The 17,144-nt window shown below is 51.7% G+C and overlaps 1 protein-coding gene across 1 annotated transcript in view; it reads right to left on the reverse strand.

The window, feature by feature from the left end:
• Positions 1-466: 466 nt before the first annotated feature.
• Positions 467-17,144, reverse strand: part of PARD3B (par-3 family cell polarity regulator beta) — a 343,703-nt gene continuing 327,025 nt past the window's right edge. The window contains exon 23 of the mRNA XM_026048404.1: positions 467-785. Coding sequence (XP_025904189.1) covers positions 467-785 — 319 coding nt within the window. The remainder of the gene's footprint in view (positions 786-17,144) is intronic.

Below are 17,144 nucleotides of genomic sequence, written 5' to 3' on the forward strand. Positions count from 1 at the left end.
GCCGGCACCGGAGCCATTTGGCACTTGGCACTGCCTGGGGGCCGAGCTCCCTTTTGGGCACCTGAGAGAGCAGCAACTTAGCGCGAGCCGTGGGGCTGGCCCAGGGAAACGTGAGGGCCACGGGACAGAGGCGGCAACCGCCGCAGGGGAGGACGGGGCCGGGACACCGGTGTCCCTGTGGCGGGAGCGCCGCGCGCTGCGTAGCCATAATGGGGTGCGGTAAATAGCCCTGAGCTGCGGCAAGTGTCGCGCTTGGTTCCTATCAGCCACTTCCTATTTTGAACAAGCATTACAAGCACCCAGCTGGGTGGTAGCTGGCGTGCCCGGAGCTTTCACAGCGCACCGCTCGTAGCTCGAGGCCGCCCGGGCCCGCGTGGGGCAGCTCGGCGGCGGCGCCGCCGGGTCGCGCGTCCGGCCCCGCGCGGGAGACGGCAGCGGGCCCCGCGCTCGCGGCGCCGCGCTGGGGCTATACGGCCGCAGTCAGGGCGCTCCTCTGCCTGGCGTCCTGCTGCCGGTGCTGGTAGCGCTGGCCCGGCTCCGCGCGGGCCCGCTGCTGCTGGGGCGGGGAGGGCGGCACGTCCTGCCGCAGGGGCCCCCGGTGCGGGCTGGGGGCCGGCGGCGCCGCCGAGCCCTGCGCGTACCTCAGTTCGGGCGCTCCGGCGCGCACGGCGCTGCCCTTCGGCACGGGGCCCCCGGGCTGTCCTCCCTGGTAGTACGGAAGGTCTCTCTCTTTGTAGATCACCCGCGGGCCCGTGAAATACTCCAGCGGCTCGGCAGGCCCGCGCCTGAGGGGGAGAAGCACAAGGAGACACTTAGGAAGGCCAGGCCAACAGGCAAGTCGGGCCCGCGAGGCTGCAGATCCACAAGCTTCACGTGCACAAATATTCCCGCTTCCCACTGTATTTTTTTCCCTTGTGTCAAAAAACCCTCCCGTGATCTGCAGGGCCTCATGTTGCACCAGTCTGTGACTTGCCTGCATCCGTACGGATCTCGCAAGCCCCAATCCACGTGAAAGGCAACATGAGAACATGTCATCCCTGAGGATGGGCCATGGGAGCTCACTCGGTCCCTTTCTGCATCTTAACTCCATGATTTGCTCTAATGAAGGATTGATATTTCTTCCTAGTACAGCTTAACTTGTGCTACCTTGAAATGGCAAAAATAATTGTTCTCGCCGCCGTGTCACCAGAGCATCCACAAAAGTTCAACTCAATTAGGAGTTCTTGCCAGCCTGATTGCAAATGTCTTTGCACGCTGGGCACAGCCTCCCGTTGCCTTCACAGGAAGCTTCTTCCCGCGCTTGAACCGCAGGAAGACGGCCGAGGTTTTTGACCCAAAACAGGGGGCTGGAAGAACAAATCAATTACACCTGCTCTGTGGGCTTGGGACTAAGCTCATCAACCGCTTAAATATAGTTTGCATAGATTTATTAAAAAGCTCAGGGTTCTTGGGAGGCGGATCAGGTGTTCACAATTTGTCAATGCCTCCCTTTTGTTCGCAGGGCGTTTTTACAAGCTTGCTTCCCGTCGCTTAATCTGAGCTCCCAGGCTCCGCTGGAACTTGTTTTTGCACAAGGTAAAACAAAACATGTGGTTTTCTGCTGCACTCGCTTAAGCCCATGGGGTAAATCACGGACATAGGCAATGAACAAACATTATCTGCCTTGAAATGAACCTACAGCTCTCCCCCTGGAATAACTTAGTGCAAATGTTTCCTGTTTAAAATGGAAAGAGCAAAAGGAAGAATTCCAGGCCTTGGACTTTTAGGACCCTACGCTCCCCGGAGACCTTTTGCTTTAAAAACAGAACATTATAGAAGACAGGCACTCCTGGGTTTTTTTTTCCCCCTCCTTCCCAATGTCTCTCCCGGTGAGACAGTGCAGGCAAAGTGCTGAAGGGCCCGAAGCCACCCTTGGAGATACTAAAAGGCCTCTTAGCTGCCTCTGTCGAGACAACCGCTCTCTCTGCCCACACACCTACGCCTGGCGACAAAGCCTCACTTGCACAGCAGGCAAACAGGTCGCTCCGTGTAAATCCGAGGGAAGACGAGCGACTCCTGTTCGGAAGGCGCTCCCGCCACGCTCGGCGCCGAGCTCCTCGGTGCACAACGGCCAACTTCACTCGCAAAGGGCTTCTGCAGTGCCGGGAAGTGCTCCGTGCCAAGCAGCAAACCGCCTGGAGCAAAGGGCCGAGCTCCACCGGCCGCTTTGTAAGGATAACACTGGAGATCCTGCTTATTAATATTGTAAAAAAAGTTCTGAGGGGCAGCGATAATTACCCAAATGCTTAAGGAGCGCACTAAAAAAGGAGCCAACCTGTTACTGAGCGCTTGGATCCTGAGCCAGGATTCCCTGAAGTTACGAGGAGCTCGGCAGCTTCCGGACATGGCTCTCACTGCAAAATGGAATTATTCTGAAATAACGAGTGCGGGACAAATATTGGTACAAAATGAGAGGCGGGCGCCTGCTGAACCTGAGCAGCGGCCCGGCTCGCAGGAGCGGCGCCCGTGCCCGGGGACGGGCAGGGGACACGTCCCCCACCCGGGCGGGCTGCTGGGCTCCCCATGGGCTGTCACGGGGGCCGTGGGGCAGGCGCCGCTGCGGCCCGCGCCGGGGCCGCGCAGAGCTCGGGCACGGCCGCACGCAGCTTGAGGTGGCACAACACTAAACCCTTCGCCGGTTCACGTGGAGTGGTACCAGCTCTGGCTGCACGGACAAACTGCAGGGAAGGGCAAAAAACTTCCTTAAAAAGAAAGAAACACCCAAGCTGTTCCCTCTCAGGCCCCGATTTTCCCTTTTCTGAGGGTGGGACACCCATGGGCGGTGTCGCTCCTTGCTCTGTATCTCCTCCTCAGGGTGAGATGAGCGAGTGGCCATGCAGGGGGACAGGGCTCGAAGCCACTTCACACCAGTCCTGCGTGAAGACCCGTGGCGTTTTTGGCACGGATACAAGCAGCAAGCTAGGCAGCCATCACAGGAAGCGTTAAGGCTGGAGAAACGCTCCTACCTCTGCTCCAAAGGCAGCTGCTGAGACACCATGACGAGGCAGGGGGAAGTGTCACGATGGACGGGCACCCTCGTGGCTCTCCCACGGGATGGCACGGAGCCCCTCACACTTCCCGGTGACTCCGGCCAGCGCTGGGTGTGCGCAGCCACCCACGAGCAATGACCGAGCTCTTCTTCCCATCTGCAACCAGCGGCGCACGTTGAGACCCAGCTGTTTCCTGGTGAGTCACTCCTTCCCAGCCACCAGCAATGCCCAGCAATGCCCAGCTGCTGGGGAGCTGCAGGCTGCGTGAGGAACCCGCTCGGGAGCCCCCGACACCAACCTCCATCCCAAAATAAAAGACAGAACAGCTGGGCCCTTCCCACCCTAAACGCTCTTTCCGATGAGCCACCAAAAAGTCAATGTTTTCAAGGCAGCAGAAACATCTACAGATGCCAGGCTCTGGCTGCAGAAACGCTGTCACCCCGAGGCGCAAGCCCGGGACACCAGGGCAGTTCTGGAGCGGCAGCTCCAGACACGAACAGCAGGGCTCCTCTGAGCAACACGGCTGTCCCTCGACGGCTCACGATGTGTAAGTATATGCTGTTGTTTTTCCTTAAAATAAAGAGTCACCCTAACAACTCAAAGCAAACACTTGCTACTTGGCAGCCCCTTGCAGATGTTCCGCTTGGGTCTGAAAAGGCAAACAAACCTTTTCTCTCGGCGGAGGCTGCCACCTCCGAGGAGGCCCTAATGAAATTCTTCTGCCCTCCCCTTGTGTTTTCGTTGGCTCCTGATGAGTTCAGAGTTCACGGGGCTGTATCACACCTCCCAAGTGACCCACGGCTTGGGGGTCAAGCCAATAACCTCAAGTGGAAAATCAGTGACCCAGGGGAGTGATCAGAAACGCACAAATTGGGTCAGGCAGGTCCAGGCACTCAAGAGGAGCGGGCCAGGAGCGTGCCCTGCGAGGGGACACGCTGAGCAGGAGCTGCTCTCACCAGCAGCTGCTGGGCACATTTTTGGCCAGTTGTTTGACCTGGGGGTCCGCTCAAATTAACGGCAGCAGAAGCAGGGAAGCCAACACAATGTCCTGGGAAGGGGCTGATCTCAGAGCTCCAAGGCCCTTCTGTGGCACTCCGGCTCTGCAGGCTCCTGGTGGATGACACTGCGGGTCCATGAAAGCAGAGGCTGCCCACGAAGGAAACGGTGGAAGGAGGGCAGGTGGAAGCAGCACCTTCAAGACAGGAGCCCAACCTATCACGCACAGTGTGAAGAGGCAGTCCCCAAGGATGTCCCAGGAAGGTGCCACTGACCACCTTTTTTGGCTCATTTTGCCAGCAGAGAGGTCCCAGCTCCCAGCTTCCCACCCAGAGGAATCACGGGGTGCACGCAGGCACCTGCAAACACTGGGTCTGGCTTATCTAAACGCCGACCAGTAGGCATGTGCTCCATCCCAGCCCCTGGACGTAGTCTTGTCCAAATACAGCTAGTGACTTGTGATTAATCTTCAATTAACAGCATGTGTGTCATTATTTTCTCCGTGACAAATAAAGCTTAAAGTAGTTTGCTGGCTTCCTATCTTTTCTTTATTTGCCTTCTAAGTGCAACGGATATGGAGCTGAGTATCCTCTGGAGACCGCTGCAGAGTTTTGGGGGGCTTTTGGGCTTATTTAACACTGAAGCAAAGGATTCAGAATACTTGACAAAGGCTTCCTTGACTCAAAACGTTATTTAGTCATTGAAGTCAAATGGGTATCTGTAGGTTTCAAAAATCCTAACTAAAAATACTTCTTGCTTTCATGGGCTCCATTTTTTTTTTTTAAAGCCTGTATTTGAGTAATTCCTCAGTTGTCGAGAACCTCACAGGGAAGCCTGGCCTAAATACCCGATATTTAAAAAAAACAAGGAGGAAAAGAAACATTCCATTCCATTCCAGGTTTGTGGTGTTCACTGTTAACCCTCATTTGCAGGTCACCTTTAACATGAGCCCTGAAGACACAGGCTTGGCTTATCTGAAAGCAAAACGAGGGTCTGGCTGTTCGTGCTGTGTCCTGTCATGTTGGGGGCTTGGATTTCATCAGGACAAAAGGGAATTTCTTGCTTCTATCAGGAGAATCACAGAGGTTGCCCTCTAAGTACCTGGCAAAAAGGAGGGATGGGAATGCTCCCTTCTTACATCACGGTCTCCAAGTAGCTGCCACAGGAATACTGGGCAAAGGATATAATCCCAGGGGAATAAATGACTTCTGGCTTTGCCAGGGCATACTTGATGGAATAAACTTGAGACTAACAGCAAATGGAGCTCCCACATTTGGCTGCAGCCTCTTTGACGTCTAAGTGAGACATAGGGAGACGCCGAGTGCCAGCACAGACAGCCCAGGCTGGGATGAAAGCACGGGGGAAGGCCACAAGGTCCTGTGTGTGCCCAGTCCCTCACTAAAGGCCTCCAGTGACAGCCTCGCGATTGCCTGCTGTTTGTTCCCAGCCAGGAGGGCCTGCTTTCAAAGGGGAGAAAAAGGAGAAGCAGATGTAAGAATTAAATTATGCAAACAAGCAATCTTACAGTATCAAAGTTTGCCTTTTTATGAAGCTCTTTGCAGCATACGCAGAAAACAAGCGACTGAGAAGGCCTCGCGGTCCCTCTCTCTCCAGATGCAGCATTAAAGGCACTGCAGTGCTGTTTGTAGTCGGTGGCACTAGGAACTTTTGTCGCTTAATATTCAATGTGCATGTAAACTAAAAAAGAAAAAAATCACTGCAGGTTTTTTTTAAAAAAACAGTACATGCCTCTGAGTTTCATTAAAGTCTGTCTCTATACCTTAATAGGCTAGATACTGCTGTAACAAATACTCTGTGGTGTTTCGGGCGGATACTTCCCATAGCCCATGATGGGTTTTGCATTGAAGAGCGCCAGGAAATGCAGTTCCTTGGCGCTGGGAAGAGAGCAGCAGAGGGAAGGGCTGCGTGGCTGCAGCCTGCGAGGGGCTCGCGGCTCCCGGAGGGGCCTGGCAGCGTCCGCCTCCCCTCAAACGCCCCCCGCGCACGTTATTGATGGGCTGAGCTGCTGGGGGGGCCTTCTCCTCCTGGTCCTTTATCAACAGCGCAAGGCTGAAAAATCAGATAATGTAAACGAGCGCAATCCCTGGCGCTCATGTAGCACATGCCATGCGGCGAGAGCTGTTTTTAGTTGGAGGGCTGTGTTTGGAATTCCTTCAGTGTCAGGTTTCCAGTTACCAGCCCTCATCCCTGGGCCAGGCACGGCTGCGGTTGGACCGGATTAGCAGAACACTCTGCAATGTATATTACATAGCTTCGACTTCTATAGGCTTTGCAGACCCATAAAAATAATGATCGCTTCACGACCTATGTTACTGGAGAAAAAAAAAAGCGAATGGAAAAATCTCCCTCTCCTTTTCAAAGGCTTCGTATTTGTTTTGGATTTGCAGAAGGAAGGACCCTGAAGCCTGCTTGAAATTCAAGCGAGGGGGCATTTCAACACGGTGCAGGCCAGATCCTCTCCTAGGCGTGTGGTTTACAAAGTCTTACAGTGTCTGAGCGCCCCGGCCGTACCAGCTTCTCTGCTCTGCTTTTATCTCTCTGCGTTTCGAGGCTTTGAACGCTGAGAAACAAACACGGCCAGCGCAGCACTGCCCTGGAAGGCGAGCGCACGGAGGTATTTATACGAGCCCAGCTGAAGCCTTGCCCGGAGAATGTTTCTTTTTACTGGAGAGGGTGAAATCCTGAGAGATGTTGGGAATTGCACGGAACCGGGAATATCTGGGTGCTCGCCTTGCCTCGCGCCTGGGACCAAGCGGGCAGCGCAGCTCGCTGCCAGCCCTGCCTGCAGCCGGGCACGCTGCAGGAACAGGGGCACAGGGAGACGCTCACCGGGCAGCTCCTGCGCCTCACCCCAGCTTCATGCACCACGGCTCGTGGCAACGCGAGCGGCTGATCTTGCACGCAAGCAAACTGATGGCTCCGAAGCCCTGCTGGAGCAAACCGAGTCACATTGGGCAGCACCAGAATCGAGAGCGGTAGTTAATTAAAACCCTTTCCCCACCAGCAACAAAGCTGTAAACACTCGTTGCTCCTTTTTCCATAGCCGAACTTGGACCTGCTCCTGATAATCCCACCCCACAGGCAAAGCTCCCCTTTCTTTCCTCCCCTAAACCCAGCCTCCAGATACAAGGAACCGTGCTGATCAGGATTAAAGCTCTCCCATCAGTAGCACCAAGCCCCGAGCGCGCTGGCTGGTGCTCCGGACGCCCCACACGCATTCGAGGCGAGGAGGCCCGTAACGCAGCCCCTCAATGCCCCGGGTCTGTTCCTGCGCTCCCAGGCTCGGCACAGCCCCTCTGCCGGGAGGCACGCGACCAAGCCGCCCCTATTGAACAAGGCATCGCTCCTCTGTGGCCTACTCAAGCTTCAGGGGGGTCTTAAGGAGATTGGGGCTGTAAGCAGCGAGTCATTACAACACGTGTCGTTTCAGATGTTCCTCGTTACTCACCACAGCCCAAGACGGTGCGAGTCATTCAGCTCTGGGTATCAGTAACCTCCTCGCAGCGCGCGGCGCTGGCTCCTCCGCGCTCGGACCTGCCCGCACGGCCCTTTGCTCCTGGGTTTTGCAGCGCAGCGGGGGCCCAAAACTCTCCCTAGCGCCCAAAGGAGTCCTCAGCCTCCTGAAAGGGGCCTCAGCCTCCTGCAAGCGGCCTCAGCCTCCTGGCCTTGGGTCTCCTGCTGCCACCCATGCTGTTCTGGCTGGGACCTTCGGTGCCACGCGGAGCCAACCCCTCCTCTCGCCTCGTTTTTCACGTGCAATGAATGCAGGGCACTGCACTTACTCAGCTGTGCCGTGAAAATGATTTCCAACAAATAATAGGAGTCATTAGCGGAATCTTCTGAAGTAATAACAACCTGGGCCCACGTCTCGGCTATTCAGCTGCTTGGATCTTAACATGCTGCCTGATCTTTAGTGGGCTAGTAAAAACCTGTAGGAACTGGATATTAATGATATTACCAAGCTTTTAGAGCTTTTTCTTTTTTTTTTTTTTTTTGGTACGAGCATCTCTCATCGAAATTAAAGCATTCCTCGCAGCGCTTTCTCCCCTTGCCATGATGAAGCATGGCTGTCAATTCTGCCTCCGACCGCACAAACTGGGTAGTAAAATCACGCTTCGATAACGGAGGGAAATGATTTCTGAGAGCGGCTGCAGGTGGCTCCTCGTCCCCCCCTTCCCCTATTTCTGGGTGCAGCCTTTGGGGGTGTTCAGCCCAGGGCCCGTGTGTTCTTCACCTTTGGGGTGAAAGCAAAGCTCGATGTCCAAGGGACAACATCGGCTCCTTTGGGGGCGTGGGGACAACAAGAGGACGCTCCTGTTGGTGTTTCGGGCATGATTTGCAGCCCTATTGTTCCCCTGCTGCTGCTGCATCGATCTGCTCCTAACCAGCACAAACAGCCTGTAAATACATCCTTCCCCGCTGTATTTTCTTCCCTTAGAGCCATTCGCTTCTATAAAGGCATTAGATTACAGACTTCCTGGCTGGCCCGCTCCATTAACACGCTGGTAGGCAGCCCTTTGCCAGCCGGCCCCTGAACAGCACCTTGAATGAGGGAGATGTAAAGGTCGGGGCACGATGCAGAGGGGTGGGCAGAGTGGCCTCGCGGGGCACGGGGACCTTGCGGGCACCCTGCGTCCTCCCACAGAGCTGCACAGGAGAGGGCTGCCAGGCCAGGCCGCGGCCAGCACGGGGGGCTGCGGCCGAGCAGGTCCCGCCGAGATGGAGCAACAGCCCGTCACCCAAGCGACTCGTTCCACGCACGCCCTGCACGGAGCCGCGTGCGTCCGGCGCCGTCCCCGGGAACTGCAGCCCCTCTGCTCTGGGGGCCGGGCCCCAAGCCCCGTGCATCCCCGCAGCGCTCGCGGAGCTGAGCCGTGCAGCTTCTGAGCCGTTTCCCCCGTGCCATCTGCACGCCACGCTGCGCGCCAGATGACGGATACAATTCGCAGCAGCAACGTCCTCGGAGCGCGGCAGCCGTGCAGAGCCGGCACCCAGAGCTGGCGGCACCGGCAGCGGCACCCGCTTAGTCACCTCCCTGCCCAGGAGCCTCCCAAACGCTGGAGCCAGGGAGCTGGGCAGCGGGGGCAGGAGCATGCGGGAAAAACACACGCTTTGCACTGGGACACGGCACAAAGGCCACGCTGGGGACCCGGGATCAACACGCAGGGGTGGCAGCACTTGGGAGACGGGGACAAGCCCCTTCTGAGACAAGGATGCTGTGGGGGGCACCTCAGACACCCAGACCAGCCTTCCCTGTCCCGGCCCGTGGGCACTGCAGGCAGCACCTCTCCGCTTGCCTGGAAAACGATCCCAAAAGATAAAAATATGTCCTAACCTGAAACGCATCTTTTACATAATGAACCAATCAAACAATTATCTTTGCTCTGGTATGTTCAAATCAAGGAAATCATCGCCGACAATAACAACCAATTTATAGAGCTCATTTAAAGCCACAGTACCCCCGGCTGCTGGTTCACTAATGAACAATAAAGGTCACTCTGCTACAATATCATCCAAAGTATTTTCAGCTTATACGATGCGATAGATGTGAAGTGGCATGTTCATAAAAAAGCCATCAAGACACTTTGCAGAGGGAAACAGGCCCGGAAAGAGATCCGTGTTGTGCCCAGACACCGGAGCCTGGAGGGAGCAACCCGGGGCCGTGCGGGAGCCGGTGCCCCGGCCGCATCCGCCGCAATGGAAGCATTTCAGGGAGCTTTGGATTCGGCTCTTGTGTAGGGAAACAGTGTGTGAGGGGGGCAGGGAGGCAGTGAGACATCTGTATCCTGGAATCAAGGCAGGAAGTTAAGGCCTGAAAGCCTTGGAGAGCAAATAAACAGAGCTCAGGTGCGGGTTGCCCAAACGCCGCGCTCCACACGGGAACGGTCCTGCCCCATTCCCTCTTTGAGGTATCCAGAGAAAAGACAGACCACAACCCAACAGACTGCTTCTTACTGTGCAAATAAGTGCTCACGATCTAGAGAGGGGTGCACACGTGCAATTGGTGCGAGGCAAGATCTTGTGCTTGATGAATAGCCCATCTCTGCTGGCTGGATGCTACGGCCACGATTATTCCCAACACGCACGCGTGGCAACGGAGCCGCGTGTCCCAAATTGCAGTGTCAAATCGCCAGCCTTCCCAGAACCAGATGCTTCCGAGGAAGCTGCAATTAGCGACAATTAATAGTTTGCACAGGCCCCACAGGACAAAAGCGACTCCTCCTCCGCTCCCCAAACCCAGTCCTAAACAAAACAATTATAGGTCTAAGCCCGGATTCACAGCGAGGGGCGCGAGTTTCAGGAGCACGGAGCAGTTGATGGCACGTCTGCATTTACACACAGTGACAGCAAAATAAGAACACGAACTTAATGCTGATACATCTGCTGCTTGAGCACCGCAGGAGGAAAAAGCAAAATATGGAGAAAGGGGTAATGGGGAGTTTTAAATGATGCCTTCTCCAAAACTCAGTGTTAAATCTTCAGTGTTGATTTGGGTCCCTCCTGAATAAAAATATGTCAAGTGGTATTTCCCAAATAACTGGATTTCCTTAAAAAGAAACTTGGCAACTTTTCAAAGGTGCCTCTCCTTTAACGATCAAAAAGTACAAGGAGGACATTTCGTATCCTATCAAGCAGCTACCAAACACAACGAGCACTTGGAAGAACCACTTTTTTTAAGTTGCAAAGCCACGAGGCAATAACAGCACTGCAAAATGGTCTCTGTGTACTAAAGTCCCCTGAAAAACTTTCAAAACTAGTGGTATAAACTAGTGCAACTGAAAATGAAATGTCCAAGAGCAAAAGACCAGGGTTAAGGGTTCGGTATTGATTTTTTTCCCCCACACTGGGATTAAAGCGATTTCAGCTGGGCCCCAGCATTACAGATGTAATTATAATTTCCATTTATATTTTTAGGCTGTGTACAAAGAAGTGCAATAACGGACAGCTGAACATTTTTCATTGTCCGTTGCAAACGCAATGTTTCTGAGGAAATCTCTGTAAGACCAAGGACCAGGGCAGCAATCTCTGGGTAACAGAGCTTGCTTTAGATGTTGGAGAGGGAAGGGAGAGCTCTCTGCCCTTCACACAAAGGAATCACACTAAAATGACATTAAGGTTGTTATTCCCCTCAATAACACTAAAGAGACGCCCAAGTGAAGATCGCTAACATGCCTCCTCAGAGAAAGGGCGGTATTATTCACTAAATAACCTTTTTTGATGTTATTTACAGGGTATTTAACAAAAAGCATTGCATTAAGGCAACATTAAGGGGGTGTTATTTAAACAAGGGCAAGTTCAGCGAGCGGAAAAGCGGGATTTCTGTAAGTACCACTGACTGGTCTCTCATCCTTCCCTCATGTTTTACAATACACATTTAAGCCCAGGCTTCCTGGAGGCTTCTGATAGCCGGGCCCACGACTGCTATTGAAAAGCAAAGCGTGCTGGAGGTAAAGCAGGTGCTTAAGTGCTCTCATGGAGCCGGGCCTAAAACTCCATGCTGGAAACCCCAACTCCATTCCAGGCGACTAATTGCCTTCTTTTATTTAAATTCCTTGTCATTTCCAGCAGATCTGCTCTATGGCACCGCGAGGAGCTCCGGAGCAGCTTCCTGAGGGGCTGCAGGGCGACCCTGAAAGAAAATGGGCAAAAGCAGCAGGAGCAGATGCAGGCAGCCGAAATTCCACCTGGTCCCATCGGAGTCTCCATCGGAGACCTCCAAAAAGCTGATCAGAAGAGGAGCCACAGTTAAGGCAGCTGGAAAGGAGCAGCACGTACAGGGAGGTCAGGCTTGCCGCGCGTGGCCACCGCTATCCCGAAAGATTTCGGCTGATTCTGGAAATCTTAACAACTGAGCGGAGGGTTGTAAAGCGTGTTTGATGTTTGAGGAACTTTCAGAGAAAAGAGGGATAGTATATCCCATGTTTGGCCTTTCTCCTGTGCGTTTTGTCCCTCCTACAGTCTTGGGTGGTTGATTTTGGTCTAAGGTGATATTAGTAAAACCTCTTAAAAAAAAAAAAAAGAAAAAAAGAGGATAAAATTGGCAGCACACAATGCTTCTGAAATGCATTCATCTTATACTGAAGGCTTCTCTGTTTTCAGTAAAAAAAAGTATTCCCGCTCTTCAAAGGACAGCTTCCCAGGCTGAGTCAAGATTCATAATAAAAATGCTAAGCGAGGGACCCAAGCCTAGTGACACACGGGTATGTGTAACACAGTGTGCTAACACCTAGATCCAAGCAAAAAGCCATTCACACGGATTTTCAGCTGTGAAATCCTGCTGAGATGGGTTTTGCTTGCCAGGTTTTGTCATGATCGACAACAGACTGCTCTCCAAGCACTTCACCTGGAAAACAAAGGCTATTTTCCTTCCCTACATGAAGGCAAGCTCCAGTTATTCACTCTCCACGGACCCCCTTGGCTTGGGGCTCTGCTCCATAGACTGGGCTGGGTTCATTCACGCACCTCCTGCCCTGGTTCCTCTCCCGCTCCCGGCTTCCCGGGCTGCCCTGGACCATCTACAACCATTCCCGTTCTCCTCGCCGAGTTATGTCGGGAGCGGAAAAAAGCAGCAGATAACTCTGGGGGTAAAGTCGGCGCTCTCCTCTGCTGCCTCCCACGGCTGTTGGCCATGTTCTGCTCTGTTATTCCAGCTGCTGCAAGTGCAGGAGATATCAACTACTGTGGGCACAGAGGACACAGGTGACCTCAGGAACAGCACCTACCTTGCATGGCTCCTCACCTCCATCACTGACGCTTAAACGAATCCCAAATTCCTTGGGATCGCTCTCTCTCCCCCTTTCTTTGCCCTATTAAGTGGTTCTTCAGAGCAGATCAACTCCTTATAAAGGATATTTATCCAAGCAGCTGTAGGATCCCATCTGCTCACGCCAAGCAGAGCAAGATACCAAGCACAGGTCGCACCGGGGGCGCGCAGAAGCCAGCACTAAGCATGAATCATGTCACTATCCACAGAGCCAGATGAAATTACATTTGGCAGACGAGCGTTTGGAGAGCAGCAAGCACGCTCACCATTATCTTAAAGACGCGTTTATGTTTTTAATAGGTGCATTACAGCATTTAATACGTTTCCAAAATGCAGCTTGCTGTCCGGCACGTGCCCACGGGGTTTGGCTGGCTCAGGGTGCATCTGCCTCACTTGCTACCAGGGAAGGAGGCTCCAGATTCTCCCCAATCAGCATCAATACAAGCGCGGGATCGCTGCGCATCTCGTGCTCTGTTTATGCCGTATTTCAAAGAACTGCTCTGGTAGAAAATGCTGTACAGGTGCTGTGACAGAATTAGTACTAATTTACATAACTATTAAATGCTAGAACAATACAATATTTTCCAAGGCTGGAGAGGAGGGTAATATTTTGTAAGAAAGCAGGGATTCAATTTTCTCTGTAACAGGATACAACAAGAGTTTTAACTCCACCTGGGCTCTTAGAAAAGCTATTGGCTTGTAAATGCTACTGATCTGAACGTTACCAATTATTAAAAACCTTGAATTACATCCATTTTTAAGTTCTTGTTTTAGTTCACTTGTATTTGTGCTGCAATGGGATGGAGGTGGAGAAGAAAAATCAGGCAAAGCTGTACTCCTTGTCCTAAAATCTCCAAAATATGGAGAGGTTTGGACTGCTAAGATTGGGGGGCACGATTCATAGGGATAAAACAAGTAGGCTGATCAGAGGCAATAAAGGAAGCCAGAGTTTAATCCAATTGCTATAAAACTGACCCTGCAGAGAAAGAGAGGAATATATTTTATCAGTGATTGCATTTCAGCCTGCCCTACTGCTTGTGGATATGAAGAGCATCTCCACGGGTTGCAGCAGTTCTGGATCCAGCTCACACCGCCTTCCCCTGCACTTCTTGCAGGGAGGTTCCCCTCAATGCATCACCCTAGCCCAAGCGTGAGCTTAGACAGGTCACGCTGAAGGGCAACGTAAAAGCCTCAGGTGACTACATGGGCAAAGGAAGCTGGAGAGGAACCCACGGGATTCACAATATTCTCTAGATACCCATTTAAGAGACTTCGGTGCAGAGAAAGTAAATACATCACCGAGTCCTGAAGTGGAAGCAGTGTGGCTGCTGCTGACGAGCTGTGCTGAAACAGCCGCTCCAGCTGCTTTTCCTATTAACTTCTTGGGTGATTCTCTCCGTCCCAAACAACCCTCGTATCCGCAGAGCCCTTGTGCTCGAGTCCTCAAGCTCTCGCAGCCTCTCATTACCAGCCGGCAGGCAACTAGGACTGTCCACATGCAATCCACTGCCCTGCTTCACCATCCAAAGCTCCTTCCCTGTCTTCCTCACCCCAAGCTCCTTCCCAGCTCTTCCTGCCACCAGGAGAAGGCCAGTGCCGCAGGCCCGCGGTGCAGCAGCCTTGTCTTAGTTCAGCAACGTTTTCACTCCAAATATCCACAATTTCCCTTATAAAGCAGCCCTGTTTCCAGTCGATTTTGGCCTCCGCCTGGGTAGCACCACAGGCGCGTTGGCATCTTGTGGCACACATTTTATTCCTGCTCTGTGGATGCAGTCTATGGGACATAGGCTTTTGTTTTTTAATTCCATCTTCTTCTTTTTAATTTGCGTTCACTTATCTCTTTTCCACAGATCCTCCACCTCAACCTAACCATCTCCCAGTGACACTTACTTCTTTCATTAATATTTTGTTCCCGGCCGGTCCTTTTGTTCTTTTACACACTGGAGGCACCGCTAACATCGCCTTGTTTCCTGTTCATGAGCCAATACCTCCATAACTTCACTAAATTTTGTAATATTAATTCAAACACTTTTGTTTGAAGGCAATATTTTCCTCAATGGCACATGTTTTTAGGCAGAATTCAGTGCCCTTCGTTTTAGTGGGAGGTCTTTATCCCTGGTCACACGCTAAACTCCCAGATCCATGTTTTCTGTAAATGTGACACTTTGAAGCATTTCTATTTACTCCAGCTAATACCTTCTTGCAAAACGGGCAGCCTGTTCAGTTTCAAAGTATTAATTGCCTTTTAAACTATTCCACGTTGCATTAACCGGCTCTTCACGATGAGAAGCTGAGCGACTTCTTAGAAAAATGGACAAATTTTTCCATCCCGGTCTGCCTGCCTCCGCACCTCCAGAGCTCTCCTTGGGGACAGCTTTGCTCTGCTCCAGCCGCGTCCCCGTTGCAGCGGGTATGCTCTGGGCTCCATTTCCTCTGGCTATTCCTGTGGAGGCCGCCATCCACGGCTGCGCGTTCCCAAGGAGCGCTGTTCCCAAGGAATGCTGCCCCACGACGAAGGCTGAGCTTGCCCTGCAGAGGGGACGTGACGGTAGTTTGGGCCGATACATCGCTTGCGTCTGCACGGAGGCACCGGCCTCCATCGCCACACAAATGTGACAGGTTCCCTTTCCCTTTCCTTCCTTTTCCTTCCCTTCCCGTCCCTTCCTGAGCCGCGCGTTTAGTTAAACAAACCCCAGCTGTTTGACATCGGATCGAGACTAATCTTTTAAGGCGGGCGCCCGCTGCCTTCGCCAGCCCCTGCGCGCCCCGGCGCTGCCTCTCCCCGCGCTTGTATTTCATCTTGGCTGCTTTATTGCAGCGTTTCTTGGAGGTCCTCGGCTGCCACCAGGATTTCCATTAAAACAGATTCTAAATTCATCTGCCAGGACTTAAAAACCCAACTAAAACCATGCCCATATTTCATTCCTAATGAGATCATCGCATGGGAAGATACAGACAGATAAGGTTTTGCTGCATTTTCAATGAAAGTACAGCTGTCAAGATAAAAATCATATTTAAAAAATATCCCTGAGTTACTGATATTACTTTAGATTATTAAAACCAAAGAGAAAGTTAATAATCACATATGCCACAGAATATACCGTTTGGATATTATTTATATTTTATGCGACCAGGATGATGAAATTAGGCAGTCACTCACTTTCCTTCCCTGCTTAGTTCTAATCCTATTTAACTTTTTAACTTTCCAAATTACCGAGTCATCCTAGCTTGCTGCTCTGTTGGGGGAATATTTTTTTTTAAATATGGCTTGTATTTAAAATTAAATTAAAATATTTACTCACAATTGGTTTTCAAACCTTGCTCTTGACTCTGATGTTTTCCCGTGACATTCTGGGCAAAAATAAACCTGGCAGAATTTAATGTATTTAAACTGTCAGCCTTCTTTGAAATCTTTGTTTTACCAATGCTATTGGTAAAATATTCCAAAATAAACCTAGCAGAATTTAATGTATTTAAACTGTCAGCCTTCTTTGAAATCTTTGTTTTACCAATGCTATTGGTAAAATATTCCTGGCTGTTCAAGGCAATGGTTGGCAAAGTTTTGGTGTGCAGGGGAGTCATTTTTTCACTTTTTTAATCAAGAGCAACGTGTATTTTTACTTCATTTTCTTACAGAGAGTCGCAACTATAAACTCATCCTTAAAAAGGCAAGAAAACAGGGCAGCCTTGGCAGCAGTTGAGGAGAAGCAGTACGAGAAATGGGGGGGAAAAGATCTTATAGCTGTAGCCCAAAATGACAAAATATTTTCCTATTTCCCTGCCCTTGCCATATTCCACCACATTGGAGGGCAAATCCGAACACAATATTTGTGTGGAGCCCGATGATCACACTTTTTTGGAGGCTCTCTGGTTGCAACAGCTCTGCTGTGTGTTACTGCACACCAAAACTCTGCAGAAAAGCACATTTTGTGCTCCCCAGACTGTGGCAACGTGGGACGGATCCCGTTAAATCACAGGGATTTAAAGCAAAACAAAATAGTTGTGATTTAGATCAACAAGCAGGGAATCTTGATTTAAATAATTGATTTCAAGCTTGCTTTTTCATCTGTGCTCTTTGGGTAGTCGATTCCCATAGGTCGGGATCGCTCTGACAAGTTGATTTGCAGCTAATTATAGTCTCAGCACCAAAAGTGTGCTTTCTTTTTGTTAACCAGGGGCTATACTATATACATATTTAAGTAATGCCAGCATATTAATTTCAGATTCTGCTAGATAACGCTGAATGATGACTCTTACTTAATATATAATTAACTTTTTCTTGTGATTTCGGTCGAGCCACCTTCTGATGACGTCTTTGGGATTCAATTAAATTG

The sequence above is a fragment of the Nothoprocta perdicaria genome, unplaced genomic scaffold, assembly GCF_003342845.1.
Source record: "Nothoprocta perdicaria isolate Ctin4 unplaced genomic scaffold, notPer1 scaffold_11, whole genome shotgun sequence".
NCBI lineage: Eukaryota > Metazoa > Chordata > Aves > Tinamiformes > Tinamidae > Nothoprocta > Nothoprocta perdicaria.